Source organism: Mizuhopecten yessoensis, unplaced genomic scaffold (genome assembly GCF_002113885.1).
Source record: "Mizuhopecten yessoensis strain PY_sf001 unplaced genomic scaffold, ASM211388v2 scaffold4839, whole genome shotgun sequence".
NCBI lineage: Eukaryota > Metazoa > Mollusca > Bivalvia > Pectinida > Pectinidae > Mizuhopecten > Mizuhopecten yessoensis.
The window spans coordinates 687,919-707,972 of NW_018405747.1; the positions used below are offsets into that span (position 1 = coordinate 687,919).

At 35.3% G+C, this 20,054-nt stretch overlaps 2 protein-coding genes across 2 annotated transcripts in view; both read left to right on the plus strand.

Annotated features, from left to right (window-relative positions):
- Nucleotides 1–11,252, plus strand: part of LOC110449942 — a 68,285-nt gene extending 57,033 nt beyond the window's left edge. The window contains exons 26-32 of the mRNA XM_021497125.1: nt 242–401; nt 2,678–2,799; nt 4,220–4,308; nt 5,946–6,144; nt 6,889–7,049; nt 8,501–8,637; nt 10,239–11,252. Coding sequence (XP_021352800.1) covers nt 242–401; nt 2,678–2,799; nt 4,220–4,308; nt 5,946–6,144; nt 6,889–7,049; nt 8,501–8,637; nt 10,239–10,383 — 1,013 coding nt within the window. The 3' untranslated portion in view covers nt 10,384–11,252. The remainder of the gene's footprint in view (nt 1–241; nt 402–2,677; nt 2,800–4,219; nt 4,309–5,945; nt 6,145–6,888; nt 7,050–8,500; nt 8,638–10,238) is intronic.
- A 6,054-nt stretch (nt 11,253–17,306) lies between these two features.
- The window catches only part of LOC110449910 (hemocyte protein-glutamine gamma-glutamyltransferase-like), a 34,390-nt gene continuing 31,642 nt past the window's right edge, over nt 17,307–20,054 (plus strand). Inside the window, exon 1 of the mRNA XM_021497071.1 lies at nt 17,307–17,458. Within this exon, the coding sequence (XP_021352746.1) occupies nt 17,428–17,458 (31 nt within the window). The 5' untranslated portion in view covers nt 17,307–17,427. The remainder of the gene's footprint in view (nt 17,459–20,054) is intronic.

Genomic DNA, 20,054 nt, shown 5'->3' on the forward strand with positions numbered 1-20,054 from the left:
TAATTTTGGTTTATTTGGTTTACATTATAAACATAGTTTTTTACAGAAAGTAACTTGTGTACTGCAGTAGGACGAGGAATAGTGATAAAGATAGTGTGCCGTCGAACCATCGACCCTTGACAATTCTAGTTAACAATTTGATAAAAACCTACCATAACCAACAACAGAATAAAGTATCTGTATGAAGTATATGTAGACAGTGATAGAACCTGTTTATAAGGACCAGTGCTTCACACCACAGGGCTTTACTGCTGTGGACCCTGCCCTCTGTTGGCCATCAAAAAAGGGGACGTCACTGTGCCTTATGACGGACGCTTTATCTTTGCCGAGGTGAATGCAGACAAAGTTTACTGGCAGATTTCGGAAAATCAAGTCAAGAAAATGCAGGTCAATTGTGACGGGTAAGTTAAGTGTTTATTTGCTTACTATCCAGGTTTTTCATATACCGGTAATGCAAAACATATTCCTATAATATATTACACATGTGATGTAAATAAATAAAACATTTCACACACACAACTTCAGCTTTGACCCAATTCATACATAATAATGATAGTCATTTTTGTTAATTCTTTTTAAAAGATATAACTTGAAATTTCTGTTTAGAAAAAAATGAGAGTTTAGAAAATGCAGTGTGGGCAAACTGAAACAGACAGCTAGAAAATGAGAAAATACACAGAAAGACACAAACTTTTGAACGAACAGACAGAAAAAGATCTTTCACACTACTTTTGCATTACATGTAGTTCAAGTTACCTTTGTTACAAAATGATTTCTTTTTCATTTAGCAACATCGATAACATCAGTTTTTACATAACTCAGGTGACCGTTAAGGCCCATGGGCCTCTTGTTTAACTTGGGTTTCTCTCCTCTGTAATCTCTGAAGGACATGCAGGTATCAGTCTAGTGATTGGTTAGTTTTTTTATACCTGAACCCAATTAAATAACTAACCTTGTGCCTTTGATTTTGTCATCACACAAGCGCAGCCAGTGGAATCTCAAGGATGATCTCAATCAAATGCATATGACTTTCAAATAGACAGTACATGTCATGCCCCACGTGTTGACGTCATCATTATTATTATGTCATAACTGTAACGTTGGATACTGACCCTCCATGAAAGAGACCTGTTTTATTCATTGAACAAACATAAATTTTGCATGCACTATATAACGAAGTATTTCAATAAGCCTTTTTTGATTTCTATGAAAATGGAAATTCCTCAAAAATGGTATTTAAAGGGGCTGGTCGGGGGGAAAATTACAAAATAAATGGGTCTAAATGCGTTCTCTGGCCTTCCAATAGTTATACCACGGCAATATGTCTGGTCGAGTTCTGCTTGCAATGTCCAGTTTTGACCACTGAAATCTCGGGGAAACCCCGCGTAAATTTAGTGCAGATCTATTTATATATGTCACGTGGTTGTTTCGAAAGTGAGGCAGTGATAACAACAATAGCACGCCGTCATGTGCTATGTCGGATTCAACTAGCGGACAAGACAGCAATACTATACGTAAATAATTGTTTTCAAAGGTCATGTATGATGCAAGTGTAGCATTCCTACCTATATGTTGTTGTTATATATATTGGTATTAATACCTCGTGCCTGTCATGACTTTTGCATGCATCTTTTTCTTTCGCCGCGATGTTTACATTTGGCCTTGTTGATGACGCGCGTGCGGTAAAATTACATCACTGATCTGGGTCAATTGAGAGTTTTAGACTGTCAGGTGACAATTTTGGATTTCTTTAATATAATTATATTTTTTACTCTTAGGGAGTGAATTTCAGCAAAATTTGAATCGGTATATTTCATAAGAAGGTATTTTAAACATGTGTATGCCATTTTAGCAAATATGACATTTTTTCCCCGACCAGCCCCTTTAAGTATTGGACTTTGTTGATGATGTTTATTTGCAAAGCTGTGCTATTCATTTAGTCTGTAAATGCCCTATCAGCACAGTCCATTGCTTATATATATAACTGCATCAATTTTTGATATAAAATATTTTTGCATATGGAAAAATATTTTTGGTAATGCAAAATTGTAATTTTTGCTGATGCACAAATAATGTTGGGTAAGCACTTTAAGTTAAAGTATGGAATAATTTATTTGTTTAGGTATTCAATATTATTTGTGCTTACATGAAAACATTTAATTGTGAACACTTCCCACACCATACCACTGTAGGTGATATTGTTGGAGTCACGGTAGTCTAGTGATAGGATGCTGGGCTCGTTACCGATAGGTTGCGGGTTCGAGTCAAGGCACAACACTGTGTTGTTTCTTTGAGCAAGATACTTTACTCCGCTTGTTCCAGTCTACTCAGCTGTAAATGAGTACGTGGTTGGGCTGTGCTGGAATTGTTGAACGCTAGCTGTTAGCGCTGAAATTGCAGCATCGACTGTATGCTCCCCAGGGAGTTGAGAAAGATATTGGATGGTTGCAAAGGATAAAAAAAACAGGAATAATAATTTGTGAAACACTTTGAGACGACCTACAAACTAGGTTGTGATACAGATGTATATAAGAACCTCAAATTATTATTTTCAATAATTTTTGTATTTGACCTATATGTATTATACTGGAGTGCAATGGTTGACGTGAAACTGTTTGATATGATATACAGTTTTGGATCTATTAGTTGACGCAGAAATGTTTGTCATTATATACAGTGTCGGCCAGAACCTCAGTACCCTGAGGCCCAAGTGTCTACCTGCCCAGACTACCGAAAGGTGGCCACCATGCAGTGACAAACGCTGGGAAAACGTCACAGACCAGTACAAATTCACAGAAGGTACTTGATTAATGTAATAAGTTTGTAAATATCAATACACTAGCATCTATATTAATATAGCACTAATGTAATAAGTTTGTAAATATCAATTCACTAGCATCTATATTAATATAGCATTCAATCTCTATACAACAGGAAATGTGGACTGTCATTGTTGGTTATTTCTTTGATTTTTACCATTTATCTACATGGCTAAATGTGTAAACGTCATGAAGTTACAATATTGTCAACAAAATTTACTTTAAGAATTAAAATTATCTACAAAATGACTTCTTTTCACTAGTAACTGCACACATATAGAAAAAACACCAAAGACTAATTAAATCTCTCTAGTACTTTCGCCAGTCTTGGGGGTCTTCATGCAATTTACATTTATTTGAATTGTGACGTCATAAATAAAGCACACATACTTAAACATCAAAAATAATGATGTTATAAAGCACACATACTTAAACATCAAAAATAATGATGTTATAAGCAAAGTGAATAAATGGGGACGTCTTTGAATTGTGACGTCTTAACCCTTTCAACCCTATGAAACTTTAGTAGACTCTACCATGCATTGATCTGGATGAGTCCATTATGGTCTACAGGTGAAAGGGTTGAAGTTACTACAATAAATGTACTTATATGGGAAAAGAAAGGGAGCATATTAGAAATTCTCAAATGAATGCATCATTCAAGAGTCAATGTTAAAACCACCTGATAGTGAATAAATATCCATCTCAGATTTAGTGTTTGGTGTTTCTATTTCTACTTTTAAATTATGTATATATGTTGACATTAACCAAATGCCAATAGAAAGCAGTACTGTCTTCAACACTTTTTATTAGTCCCTCTCTTGATAACTGAAACTTTTATATTTTATTCTGAGTGTTTTTGTGGCACCCAATATTTTTATGATCAAAGCCCTAAAACTTCAATAAGATATCAAAGATCAGGGCCCGTATTCATGAAACTGTTCTCATGCTCAAGCATAGATTTTGTGCTCAAGCCTAAATTCTTGTTCCTGTCATAAATTATTCAAAAAATCTTACTTTGTCAATAATTTGGGGGGAAAAAGGAGAAAAATTAAAGCAGAATACTGTTTTCAATGTTTACAATTGACTTTTTGATTGTTTGTCATGATTGAAGTGAGTAACAAGAAACATAGTTTTAGCACAGAATCCATGCTTGAGCATGAGAACGGTTTCATGAATACGGGCCCAGATAATTACTTTGTCAATTGGTGAAGAATATGATGTGATGAGACTCTTAAAATTTCTTTACTTTCCGGTCTTAAAGTCAAAATGAAAAAATGAAGAAAATTCTTAAAGCCATACGACAGCTGAAAATCTCATCAGTCCTTATGCAGTACGTACTCCTGATTATCATGAATTAATCAACTTTTATAATGAACTTAAACCTTTGTGTTATTAAGGTACTGGAGCAGAGAGGGCTGCAGTGATGACTGCTAACATGGCAGGAATCTTGGCTGGTCTGTATGAGCAACCTATGGAAGAAAGTAAGGTAAGTCTTTCCTTTAATGCAGTCAGTGTTTCTGTTGACGATTTTATCCTGGTCCATAGGTTCTCTCTCCTTACCATGGGCCCTAGCTTTAGTCGGGGCTAGAACTTAGTCCTACCCTGAATGTTATCTGTCCACTGAACATTTTAGTTTAAACACATAGAGAGAGACAGAGAGAGAGAGAGAAAGACAGAGAGAGAGAGAGAGAGAGACAGAGAGAGAGACAGAGAGAGAGAGACAGAGAGACGGACAGAGAGAGACAGACAGACAGAGAGAGAGATTATATCCTGGTCCATAGGTTCTCTCCCCTTACCATGGGCCCTAGCTTTAGTCAGGGCTAGAACTTAGTCCTACACTGACTGTTATCTGTCCACTGACCATTTTAGTTTAAACAGAGAGAGAGAGACAGAGAGACAGAGTAACCATTGTTCTTGACCTAATGAAATTGGTTAGGGTGAGGATTTCATCCTGTCGTAAAAGTTACCTCCCCTTATGATGGTTCTCATCATGGTTAGATACAAGCAGTGTTTAAATTCACTCGATGATCATAGCTCCTTACATTTAACAGGTGAATGTCAGTATTTCTTCATAATAAAACATTACCTACAGCATGTTAATTCTGATGACTTTCTGTTAGAAACTGTTATTCATGGTTGGTATGTGGGCTACATGTCTACTGCTGTTAAACTCATTCACCCCTGAAGACACATTTGAACTCTTCCAATTCAAAGGTTGGAATAGTCCATTAAGAAATTTCAGGGGTGGATGAGTTAATAAACCAAACTGATTCCAAATTAAACCTATGATCCCTTTTGTTTAGCTGTGACATTGTTGAATCAGAAAACACGTCAAGTATACCTATATAAGAGGTTTCTAATAATTAGGTCTAAACCTATTTTTGGGATAGAAAGGTGGTCAGTTGGTGCAGTGACTTTCCTGATTCACCAAGTTGGCCGGGGTTTGATTCCTTGTATGGGGTCACCTGATTTTCTCTGTGTACTCTGGTTTCTTCCCGCATTACCCCCCTAAAATCTGGGCAAGCAAGAGTGATACATATAAATTGAAAAAATAGTTTTGGAATTTTTGTAAAATACAGTTCATATTGTACTGTAGGTCTTTACCTAAAATGTTCTACTAGTAGTCTGATAGCACCCACTGATAGCTGGTGTACTAAATAGTTGGTAAATCTATGAACAGAACATCTTCCTATCGCATCACACCATAACGTCCTGTGCTATCCAGTGAATATACCCATGTCATATTTGTTTGCGTATTAACCCATGTAATATGACCTATCAGCCCTACAGTGATCGGTTGTAAGTTTCAATTGTTTCAATTGTGACCTCATGCCAAGGACAAGTACATGACGTCACAGACTTACGCACTGGAGTAAAAATGGCGTCGTTTTACATTTCAAGGTTGCATGAAAATTGTCGTTTTACACAAATAAATGCCACAAAACTTGATTATGTAATAAAAAGGATCTTATACTCATTTTCATTTCATATGAAATTTATGAAACAAACTTTTCATTTTAGCTCGCCAGAGGCTCGCTAAATTGAAAAATTCTTAGACTCGTTTCATATATCTCATATGAAATGGAAACTCATGTAGGATCCTATACATATTGTGTATTCTAGGATGTCTCTGTGAAGGTGGTAGACAAGAAACAAGGCAATTATGGAGATGATCTTGTAGCCGAGGTTGTGTTTGAGAATATGTCCAAGGAGGACCGTACTGTCAGTGGAACATTTAGTCTTCAGAGTTACTACTCCACAGGAGTGTTTGCTCATCAAGTCAGGTCGGAGAAGATCAACATCACACTTAACCCAGCAGAGCGTATGTGTACATGCATTCTCGGCCCGTATTCATGAAACCGTTCTCATGCTCAAGCATGGATTTTGTGCTCAAGCCCAATTTCTTGTTTACGTTTTAAATTTATAAACAAGCCTTATTTCGTCAATGATTTGGTAAAAAATTGAAGAGACTTAAGACAAAATACTGTTATCAATGTTTACATTTGACTTTTTGATCATTTGACATGAATTAATAAGAGTTTCAAGAAAGTTGGTTTGAGCACAAAATCCATGCTTGAGCATGAGAACTGTTACATGAATACGGGCCCAGGTCCTCAGCTCACATGAATTTGATGTACCACTAAACTGGTACAATCTGTTGTCCTCCCTGATTTGTAAACTTCACTTTAAACAACTTCTCAAGAAAGTACAATCAAATTTGGTAGGAAGCACTTGTATTCGTAAGTGATATTGGTTCAGATATGTGAAAAATAACACTGCAGGTAAATTTCATTACAACATACTTTATTCTAGATGGTATATGAAAGGGATTGAACAACAGGCTATGCCTATATCAGTTCTCTCCTGTAAGAGATGCACGAAGAAATGCATTTATATGTATTAATATTATAATTTATAGTAAAATGAAAAATTGGAAGCATCTTGCATACTGATATCACTGTGCAAGTCAGTGGTACAGGGGAGATAACTCTTTACCATAAAGTGCAGAGATGTTGCATTTATACAAAATATTCATTTTTTGCTTGCTTAAACCATGTTACTACAGAGGTGTCCAAGAAGATGTATATCGAATTTGAGGAGTATAACAAGAAGACCATTGAGGGCTGCTACTTTAAAACATTGTGTGTCTGTACGGTGAAGGAGACAAATCAATCAGCTTCGTTGGACGACGACTTCCGACTTATCAAACCTGACCTAGAGTTAGAGGTGAGACTGTATAGGTTATTAACCAATGTTTGTGTAATCACATAAAGGGGGGTGGAGACACAACGACCTAGATAACTGAAGTTTCTTCAATTTCTTGGTCGATTAAGTACTATGGATACCACATCGGTATACAGAGTTCACTTCTTGTAGTGAGTAAAAATCCAGGAATAAGTGCGAACAACACGGCCAATCTATTCCAAACGTCAACATTTACATGTTTGGTCCTCTGATTTGCCGTGTTGTTCACACTTATTCCTGAATGTTCGTATAAGATTGGGGTTTATTTTGTACCATAAGAAGCAGCAATCTCATTTCACCATCAGGTAATGTCATATTATAAAACCAAATATTAAAGTTTAATTTTTCTAAAATGAAAAATTACTTCGGAGGTGTGTTTTAATTTATTTATTGTTATTGTTAATTGTGCTCGGCTTTTCACCTGTGTAAAATGTAAAATTCACTATTTGCTGAAAGAATGCAGCAATTACTCAAAACATTATGACAAATTTAAATCACATTCAAACTCCAAACTAGCTATGACACTCTGAAGTTTATGCCAAGGGTCTAACTTTACATATATGAGCCAGTTTGCATCACATAAAAAGCCCTTCATCATCAGATGATAGTGGGCCATTCAAATCACCTTTTTCCGTCCTTAGACAATTCTTGTTGACGCTATTTCCAAGAAATTACCGGAGGTAATTTTCTCAAACTTGGCATGAAGGTTCCCTATGGTCCCATGTTACACATATCAAATTCTGGGACTGATCGTAAAACCAAGATGGCCAAAAGGCAGCCATCTTGAATTTTGAGAGTTTAAATTTGTTAGTTCTATTTCTCAGAGAATACTGAAAAGATCTTTCTAAAATTTTACTTAAAGTTTCAACATTATCCCAAGTTATGCATATCAAATTCTGGGACTGATCGTATAACCAAACCAAGATGGACAGCAGGTGGCCATCTTGAATTCTGAGAGTTAAAGTTTGTTAGCGCCGTTTCTCAGAAATCTTTCTCAAATTTTACAAGAAGGTCCCCCATGGTCCTTATAGTTATGCACACCTAATTTTGGGACTGATCTGAAAACTGAGATGGCCAACAGGTGGCTATTTTTAATTTTGATAATCAAAGTCTGTTAGCATTAATTCTCAGAAGGTATATGTGAGTCTAGTCGTAATATATATGACACCATTGCTTTTGTTGGTAATGAAATTAACAAGATAATCAAGCTGAAATGTATGTGTTTCTGACTGTTAATCAACCACTGGTATAAAACATACAGCTAGCAATTATGGTCATTAAAGAAAAAGAAACGGTTATGGAGTAATGTGATGTGGTGAGTAAAATAATCTAAAATATGACTAGCTGAAAAATTAATACGTTTGATTGTCGGAACAGGACATGAAAGTTAAGTATTTTTTTCTTAGTAAACAATGTATTATGATGTCGTGTAGGCCCCTGCGGAGGTCAAAGTGGGTGAAGCGTTCAAGGTGAAGGTGACATTCAAGAATCCTCTGCCAATCCTCCTGACTATTTGTAGTTTGGAGTTCGACGGACCAGGACTGCAGAAACCAAAAAACATCAAACAGAGGTAGACTCTCCATAAAGCTCCTATTCTTATTACATATCTATTGTAATTGTATGCTATGTGTATGTGTTGTACAATTTATTTGTAAATTTTATAGTTTTTAAGTTGAAGTTTGCTCTATACAGCTCGTCATTATGTACCCAGTGGTCATTTTTTTAGTTTAAACATATTTTATTGATCAAAATATTCAAAAGCTTCCGACAACAAGTTTTACAACTTATAATAGTCCTCTCCATAAACAGCATCTATATTTGCATATATTTTATAAATCAATATTCTTTGATAAGGTAACTATTTTGTACAACTGATAGAGGATGGTAATTGGAAGGTAGAGAGGTGGAAAGTTGGACATAATTAGGGTAGGGGATGGTGACTGGAAGGTAGGGAGGTGGAAAGTAGGACATAATTAGGGTAGGGGATGGTGAGGGTGGATCAGTCAAACCTAGTTGATATAAGTATATCACTAGCAAGTATAGTATACACGACTATAATGTCAGATATGTAATTGTTCTAACTTTGAGATACACCCATCCACAATTGAAATAGATCGCTGAATTTTAAGAAGTTATACACGTGTGTAAAAACTTGTAAGTGAATGTCCAATGAAAACTGACAACTGCCAAACAAGATATGTTCCAAATTAAAGTCAATATTTAACACATTCAAACTCTGGAACAGACTTTGTTGGTGAAAAGTTGAGACTCGGAAAAAAAGGTGATAAGCTTTCTCACAAACTTGCAGACTGGACTATGAACAAGGTTAATCCTGTATGTATCATATCTTAGAGAACTACATCAATGTCTAAGCTTAGTATACAAAATATTAGATTTATGATCACCAATACTAAGGTAGTAAGAAGAGATTGTACATTTGAAAATAAAGAGTTTTTGAAAGAATTTCAGGACGGCAAATATCATACTGAATTATCAAAAAAAAAAAGTCCAACTGTGGAGACTGGTCATTTTTCACTGAACATTTCATTTGTACTACTTAGGAGTTATGTAGGGAAGGGGGTCAAAGTTTATTATACTATAGGAAATTTTGTAATATTGATTTTTTTTCCCAGAAAATAACAAGAATCATATAAAAAAAAGTTTACTATACTCCTCATAATAAATATGTATCTCCCTAACAGCTGTCTGGGGTCAAAGTTTATCACATTGTAAATATATATTTCCCTAATTACAGGGGTCAAAGTTCACCTCATTGTAAATATATATGTTCCCTTAACTACAGGGGTCAAAGTTCACCTCATTGTAAATGTATATTTTCCTAGTTACAGGGGTCAAAGTTCACCTCATTGTAAATATATATTTCCCTAATTACAGGGGTCAAAGTTTACCTCATTGTAAATATATATTTCCCTAATTACAGGGGTCAAAGTATACCTCATTGTAAATATATATTTCCCTAATTACAGGGGTCAAAGTTCACCTCATTGTAAATAGATGTTCCCTTAACTACAGGGGTCAGGGTTTACCTCATTGTAGATATATATTTCCCTAATTACAGGGGTCAAAGTTCACCTCATTGTAAATATATATTTCCCTAATTACAGGGGTCAAAGATTACCTCATTGTAAATATATATTTCCCTAATTACAGCTCCGTTGAAGCTAAGAAGACCTTCACATATGAAATGGAAATGACCGCTGCCAAACCTGGCATCAGAACACTTGTTGCCAGCTTTGACTCGAAGGAGATTGTCGATATCAATGGCAGCTGTGAGATAGTGGTCAAGGACAAATAGAGGTCAAGGACAAGTGATATAAAGTTCAACTGATTTGAGGACATTTCCTAAACCTATTATATTGGTATTGCAATATAGCTTACTATAGCCTTGTTTTAATGCCTTGATGACAGTCCACATGTGATTCACATTGGGTGCTGTAATTAACGCTTCATGGATCACAAGAGATATACATATTTAATGTTGATTTTTAGTTACTAGTCTACCAAATATTTGTGTTTCACCCGCCTACCAAATATTCACTAATTTTAACATTGGATTTTGTGAATACATATTTCAAAAAGTAATTCACAAATTCATATGAATATATTTTAATTCACAAATCCAAGTGAATACATAGTAATCTACTAATTCAAGTGAATACGTAGTAATTCACCAATTCAAGTGCCCGATGTACATGATGATTTTTTGGAAGAAAGATAAAAAAAGTTTAACATGCTATTTCTTTAAGTTACAAGATTAAAAATCTTTCCTTAACATGCTGTGATATTTATCTTCTTTCCAAAAGGTTTCCACAATAAATAAAATACATATATTTGTCTCATCCATCTATGTCCAAGACAGAAATACTGAGGGTAAGAAGGCAGTTAGATGGTGTTGTAAGGAAGAGAAATCTTTCAGGTCATTTCCCATGATATTGTTGTAATTGTACCTTGTGAGAAACAAGTAATTGTAAGAAAGACCAAAATCTTTCTTGACATCTAATGATATTGTTGTGATTGAAATATGACATCCAATGACGTTGTATCAGCCATAGAAGCTGGTGGATTTCCACTGAACTTTACTGAAGATAACCATCTTTATATAGACAATCCCAAAAGGTAAAGATGGAGCAGGACATTATTAAAACAATGTGTTATGTAACGGAATAATTGTTTTTCATTATCATACTGAAATACGTCACAATCTCTTATTTTCTACCTTGACTGGATCACCATGAGACAATGGATCGTATAGTAGCTTTAATTGTGACGTCATAACAGTGTTACATATAGCAGTGTGGTCATAACAGTGTTACATATAGCAGTGACCTCATAACAGTGTTACATATAGCAGTGGCCTTATAACAGTGTTACATGATAGCAGTGACATCATAACAGTGTTACATATATCAGGGACGTCATAGCAGTGTTACATGATAGCAGTGAATTTGTAACAGTGTTACATATAGCAGTGACCTCATAACAGTGGTATATATAGCAGTGACCTCATAACAGTGTTACATATAGCAGTGACCTAATAACAGTGTTACATATAGCAGTGACCTCATAACAGTGTAACATGTTAGCAGTGACCTCATAACAGTGTTACATATAGCAGTGACCTAATAACAGTGTTACATATAGCAGTGCCCTCATAACAGTGTTACATATAGCAGTGACCTCATAACAGTGTAACATGATAGAAGTGACCTCATAACAGTGTTACATATAGCAGTGGCCTCATAACAGTGTTACATATAGCAGTGGCCTCATAACAGTGTTACATATAGCAGTGGCCTCATAACAGTGTTACATATAGCAGTGGCCTCATAACAGTGTTACATGATAGCAGTGACATCATAACAGTGTTACATATATCAGTGACGTCATAGCAGTGTTACATGATAGCAGTGAATTTGTAACAGTGTTACATATAGCAGTGACCTCATAACAGTGTAACATGATAGCAGTGACCTCATAACAGTGTTACATATATCAGTGACATCATAGCAGTGTTACATGATAGCAGTGAATTCGTAACAGTGTTACATATAGCAGTGACCTCATAACAGTGTTACATATTGCAGTGACGTCATAACAGTGTTACATATAGCAGTGACCTCATAACAGTGTAACATGATAGAAGTGACCTCATAACAGTGTTACATATAGCAGTGGCCTTATAACAGTGTTACATGATAGCAGTGACATCATAACAGTGTTACATATATCAGTGACGTCATAGCAGTGTTACATGATAGCAGTGAATTTGTAACAGTGTTACATATAGCAGTGACCTCATAACAGTGTAACATGATAGAAGTGACCTCATAACAGTGTTACATATAGCAGTGGTCTCGTAACAGTGTTACATATAGCAGTGGCCTCGTAACAGTGTTACATATAGCAGTGGCCTTGTAACAGTGTTACATATAGCAGTGGCCTCGTAACAGTGTTACATATAGCAGTGGCCTTGTAACAGTGTTACATATAGCAGTGGCCTCGTAACAGTGTTACATATAGCAGTGGTCTCGTAACAGTGTTACATATAGCAGTGGCCTCGTAACAGTGTTACATATAGCAGTGGCCTTGTAACAGTGTTACATATAGCAGTGGCCTCGTAACAGTGTTACATATAGCAGTGGTCTCGTAACAGTGTTACATATAGCAGTGACCTCGTAACAGTGTTACATATAGAAGTGACATCATAACAGTGTTACATATATAGCAGTGACTTTATAACAGTGTTACATATAGCAGTGACCTCATAACAGTGTTACATATAGCAGTGACATCATAACAGTGTTACATATAGCAGTGTGGTCATAACAGTGTTACATATAGCAGTGACGTCATAACAGTGTTACATATAGCTGTGACCTCATAACAGTGTTACATATAGCTGTGACCTCATAACAGTGTTATTTTTATTTGAACCTTGGACCTAAGATTGTTATAGTTTCTCTCTAACAACTGAGCTACCTGCTTCACAGATTAGTACCCTGGCCCAAATGTTTTAGTTTGTTTGTGTTTTACGTCCTTTTAACAGATATGGTTATTTAAGGAAGTGCCAGGTTTTGGTGGTGGAGAAAAGCAGGAGTTCTCAGAGAAAAATCACCGACCAATGGCCAGTACCTGGCAACTGCCCAAAGTAGGCCTCGAAACCCGCGACCCAGAGGTGGAGGGCTAGTGGAACATGTAGCAGACTGTCGGACGCCTTAACCACTTGGCCACCGTGACCCCAAAATGTACTAATGTTATATTGGAAATAAAATAAAGGGTAGGTTAAATTAAAGCTAGATAACAGTGGGACAGGGTTCCTTAGGGTCATAGGAGTGTATTGCTAAACGGAAATAGGAAGTACATCCCTAGTTGAAAATCCAATGTAGGGAGACAGTATCACAATTTCCGCATAATCTAATGTTTAATATTAAAGTGATGAATATTGTATGCTTATTATTGACAGAATAGTGTGTTCTTTCAATATTAAAGTATTGCAAAGCAATCCAGGCATTAATTCAGTTGTTTTTTAATCAATGAGTCACATGTGTCCATTTTTTTGTACTTCAGGAAACCGGCTACCTATTTCACTACTGTGAAGTTTTTCAAGAACGATAACTCTTGCATGCAATTACTATGTGTTATATGGGTGTATTATAAAATTTCAATTTTTAATCGTTTATAGATAATTAATTTTACACAATTTCAGCATTTATGAAATTGATACACATTAATGCAATATTTATCTATGTAAGTATCATTTTTATTGACATTATTTTGCAAAAAATTGTGTGTTTCAATATATTTTTTTCAAAATTCACTCCTTTTTACATAAATTTCCATTTAAAATCCTTAAAATTCTGACAACCTATATTTTTTTTGTGGCAGAAAATTGTTTTTGCTTCAGAGCAATATAACTATAAAATTTGAATAAATTCCACTGAGAAATGGCGACACAATCCTATTACCTTAAGTTTTTTCCAGATCAACCGACTGAAAATGCAACAGTGACAAAGCACCTTTTAAAAAATTGGAATGGTGCCCATCCTGTTTTACACATGCTCTGAAACTAGGTCATGCTTAAATGTGATAAGGGACTCCTGCATCACACACGTAATCTCAAAAATACATATAACGGGCAACATATTAAATTTGATTAAGCCCTTCATCATCAGATGGTGGGGTGTTCAAATCCCCCTTTGCGGTCCATCGTCCAATCTGTCCTTTATCATAAAACAATTATTGTAATGCCCTGCCATAAAATGGGGGGCATATAGTGTTGCCCATGTCCGTCCCGTCCCGTCCAGTCCATGAGTGGGGGCATTTATGTCCTACAGACATTTTATAGTTATCAATATTTCTCAAGAAGTACATGTACTGATATGTACTGGACAAATCTAATTTCAAATTATATATCTATATTACCTTTGGTCTGTAGTTTTGTATGTTTCATTTTGAGACTCATTGAAAAAAACAAGATGGCTGCCAAAATCTTTGATTTTGACTGTTCAAGTTTATTATTGGTATTTCTCAAGAAGAACTTAATGACAGATCTTTCTCAGATTCCATATGAAAGTTTATCTTGGTATTTAGTTGTCCATGCTTAAGTTTTGACAGCTCAAGTTTGTTATTGAACAAATCTTTCTCAAATTACATATCTTGGTTTCCCTCAGCCTTTAGTTGTTTCATTTTTAGGCTGATCAGAAAAAGCAAGATCTCTTGGATTTCGACAGTTGATGTCCTTTATTGGATGTTTTCAAAAAGTCTTTTACAAAGATTTCTGATTTTTTTGTGTAGATTTCCGTAAGTAACTCAGTTCCTCCTGGTCTCTAAAGGAGGTGTTGCATGGTGGCCCACGACCGGTTTCATATTTTTTAGCATAAATTTATTAATTGGCATGAAATACATACAAATGTATCAAAACAATATTCATTCCTCAAATAGAACAAATTTGTGACTGCAGCGCCCCCTACATTGATTTTCAGGACACTCAAGATCCCATGTTCCATTCATGCAACATATTTCGAAAACACACATAACAAAATGAAAATCTGCTTCCACTGTTAAATGGCATTTTTAATAACCTTTCCAATGATATATAAAAAAAAAAACAAGTTTGATGTCATTTAAATGCAAACTATACAGTTTTACTAGTTTTTGTCATAAAATTATCCCATTTTGATTTCTATGTTTTTCTTTTTAAGTGACAGGATAAGCATGATGAAACTCGGGTTCCATCAAATTTTTACGTTTGAAAATTTCTTCAGGGATCCATCTTTCTTGCATGTAAATTTTGTAAGGAGGATTCACTGGATATGCCGACTTTACGGAACTTCTTTTCTCTTACCCCCTGATCTTTCAACTAAATATCAAAGTACTGAAAGTCAGGAGTGACCGCTGTCACACGAATGTTGTAAAGAATATGTTGGGAAGAGGAGAATCGGAATTTGTATAAATAAAGAATAAGAATGTGACCTCTGCAGGGTCACGTCAGCGAGACCTTAAAAAGGGCTGTTTCATTGCTGTTGTCATGAAAAATGCACCAATTAGTTTTTAAATATTTTCTTTGAGTTGGTAAGTGTACATATAAGTACGGATTTCAGAAAGGTTCATGCCGCAGAATCAAGCAAGGGTTTACGTGTGGCGATTTGATGACTTTTAAGCACGATATGTACACTATCATCTTCTTTAGACAGATGACCAGTGAAGCGTATGTACAAAAATGTGCAAATATGTAAGAGTTGGCAATAAAAATTGCCTTTGATTTGGCTAAACTACGTAAGCGTGTGTGTAAGCGTGTGAATTGTGAGTCAGTTCACATTGATAACTGAATTCACATGACGAGTCCGGTGTTATCACTGCATAAGGAAGTTTGATGCTTTAAAGGAAGTTAAAGAGGATATGCAACCACACATCACAAGAACATCCTAAGAACCATTTGGACTAGAGTCATGATATTTGGGTATGTAATGTAGACCAGCAGTGTTAATTGTTTTCTTTATTACAGTAATGAGATCAAAGGTCAACTTTAAGTGCTAGCCAGAGTCCAAGGTCAACATGGGTTAAAAGCTTTAAAAATTAATTTCAATAAAGAGATGTGAAAATGTGTTGTGTTCCAGTTACCAAATTTGATCTGAAGTACCTATATGTCAATTTCATATAACAAAAGAAACAGGTGAGCTCTTGTAAACAACTTCTTCTTAATAACCAAAAGCCCTAGGGTGATGATATTTGGCCAGCAGCAAACTCTGATGAACAGCTACCAAGTTTGTTCAAATAAATGACCATCACCTGTATTTAAGCTCACAGGGGTCAATTGTCTTAAAAAAACTTTAAACAACTCATAGAATGTTGATATCTGGTCACAGGGATCAAATATGTTCAAAATCTTTAAACAATTTCTTCTGAATAACCAAAAGGCCCAGGATGATGATATTTGGCCAGTAGCATGCTATGATAAAGGGCTACGAAGTTTGTTAAAAATGAATGACCTTAACTTATATTCAAGGTCACAGGTGTCAAATATGTTTAAATCTTTAAAAACTTCATCTGAATAAACATAAGGCCTAGAATGTTGATATCTGGCCAGTAACTTGATTGGATAAAGAGCTACCAAGTTTGTTAAAATGAATGACCTTGACTTATATTCAAGGTCACAGGGTTCAAATTTGTTTACAACCTGAAACGACTTCTTCTGAATAGCCAAGAGGCCCAGAATGTTGATATTTGGCCAGTAGCATGCTTGAATGAAGAGCTATCAAGTCGTTTGAATGACCTTGACCCACTTTCAAGGTCACATTTGGTCAAATATATATAAACCTTTTTATGACCTAATCTCAATAAACAAAAGGACTAGGGTGGTTATATTTGGCAAGTTGTATGCTGAGATAAAGGGCTGTAAACTTTGTTCAATGTAATGACCTTGTTTGGCTTTCAAGGTCACAGGGGTCAAATGTTTTAAAATCTTCTAACAAGTTCTTTTGAATGACTTATAGTCATAAATACTGATATTTTGCCTTTAGCTTTATCTTGGATCACTTTTAAAGTTACAAGTGTGAGATTAATACAAGATGAGCGATGCAGGCCCATTGGGCCTCTTGCTTATGTATCATTTAATTTTAAGGTAAAACACCTATTTAACATATTGTTTATATGAGCGGAAGCTGACCATTAGGAGATGGTGATGAGGTCAAGTGCTTTATGACTGTATGGCTATTTTTAGCATGCTATATAAGTATTGCATTTCAGCTCTGCTGGTCTTGTCTGCTGGATAACCGAACTACTCAATTAGTTTGGTAGTGAAGTGGATGTTAAACCTATCAATCGATCAATCAATCAATCAATGGTTCTGCTGAAACTGATGGAGAAACAAGGTCAGTGACCTTAGGATCTGGTTTTAAAAGTAACAGTGTTTTCTTACCCTATGTAAAACTTGTGAAGTTTCACCAAAACAAAATCAAAATAAGTTTTAATACATATGTATACTTCTTTTATTAAGTTTAATTAAATCTTAATTTCAATCTTTATTAACAATAAACATGTACACATCTAAAATTGACAAGAGCATGTCAATTACCCGACCATATGGGCGTGGTTCTTCCTAGAGTACAATGTATATTTTTGTGTGACTATAGTATATCAAATATAGATGTTTTTATACAAATATACTTTTACATGCTATGTTTAAAGATATATATCAGATTTTACTAGGACAGTAAAGATTATCTAGTTAGACATGAAGATCCACATAAATATAAAACTCTATTTACATTTTGATTTTTGATAACTTGCTTACAGATTTGGCAGATAACATTTAAATAGTTTTGGTGGATTTAGATACATGATTGCCAACTGAGAGCTGTTCATCACTTATATTTACTATTTTTAAAACCTATATTAACTATTTTTAAAATACCTTGTATTTTTATCTCGTAGATCATCAAATATATTTAACAAAATAATCATTAAGTTTAAATAAGGTTATGTATTGTGTATGCTTGTTTAATCAATAGAACTGACATCATTTAGGGAGAGGGTCTGGTATCAGATGTTACCATTTTGACGCATTATAATGAGGTGATCAACCCATACATGGCCCATTGCATTCAAAGCTGATATGAATACATCTAAACTCGGTAGGGTTATTATTATATGTATGTAATGGCACAGTGTGGTTAACCCTTTTACCACTGCAGACTCTGGTCTATGACTTCTGTCCTAGATGTAAAAAAAACTTTTAAAATTATTTCACAATATATATATTATAATATACATTGTCCATTCCGTAGGAGAGTGCTTGTATAGGCATTACGCCTGTTGCCCAATTCCTTTTGAAATTTGTATAAGATGCAATATTCAAATTTTTGTGGAATGAAACCACTGCAGACCATAATGGACTTGTCCAGATCAATGCATGGAAAAGTTTACTAAAGTTACATAGGGATGAAAGGGTTAATATAATCACATAAACAACATATGTTCTGATGTCACTTCTTTTATTTCTTATCTTGAAAGACATGTACAATTTAGGAGGCTTTTCATTGAATGAGAATTAGCACATTATCATACTGTATGTGACACACTGTTGATTGTAGACATTAAATTTCTATAGCTCAAATTTTACTTATGAAACTAACATTTGCTATACAGGTGTATTAGAAATACATCAAATGAGTTACTTATCTTCTGATGTTACTTAAGCTGTCCTTGTTAACATATAATATTGCTTTTAAGCATAGCTCAGTTTTAATAATAATAATAATTATTATTTGAGGTTCTTATATACCGCTTTATCACAACCTAGTTCGTAGGTCGTCTCAAAGCGGTTCCCAGGGGAACATACAGCCAGTGCTGCCATTTCAGCGCTCATGCACAGCTAGCATTCAACACGTCTAGCACTGCCCAAATACGTACTCATTTACAGCTGAGTAGACACTAAAGTATCTTGCTCAAGGATACAACACAGTGCCGTGACTTTACTCGAGCTCGCAACCCTTCGGTCACGAGCCCGGCGTGCTACAACTAGACTACCGTGTCTCAATATTAGTGTTTTAGTGTGCATGTCAAACAATGAGGTGAACAGGTACCACTTAATTCGGTTAAACTGAGCGTTGTCACTTATTTTGTAGCTCTTTAACTTTGGGTGTCTTTTGGGCAAGAACGAGAAGTTATTTTCACACTCAATCCAGAACACGTTCTTGTTTGTTCCTGTTAATTGACACCCTTACTTCTAGAACAAACCAAGAACAAACAAAGATAGCCGAAAGACTGCGCCTCCATAGTCAATACCATATTACTGAAAAGTTTAAAGTCTAGTAAGACACTATTGAACTTGTTTGACCTGAAGTACTGTTTGTGTGTGCTTAGGGGTCTCTGGCATAAGAAGATGGGCCTAAAACACAAGTTTTTGTTGAGCAGTCTCAAATTGTCGGATAGTGAATTCCAGCATCACTTTCGGATCAGTATCGGACTGTGTTTAACAAGATCCAGTGACAAAGTAAAAATGATAAAAAAGCAAGTAGGGCCTTATAATCAGCCACACCGGTACATGTATGATATGTTTTAAGTACAGTTGGCCTGCTGACTGAGGACCAGCTTACGTATATCAACTGTTGATCACTTCACACGCAACACCAGCTGTTGTCACCATGACTAATCCACCAATCATCCCTTCATTTCCATTTTAATATTTCTCTGAAATGTTTTAGCAACATTTGGTCTGACTTGATATTTCATCTTGATTAAATGGCTGAGTTGGGTTCCGTAAGAAACGAGAAAGGTGCGAGAATCGGAATTAAAAGGAGATATTTATTCATCATTACCACAGTATAAAATATAAAGATTGGGAGCCAATGTGTTATATAATGCAAAATTTGGAAAGTGGGGGGAAGGAAATGAATTGATGTAGGTTATTGTTGTCAAGGTCAAGGTGTTATTGTTTTCTACTTATGATGACCCCCCCCCCACCCC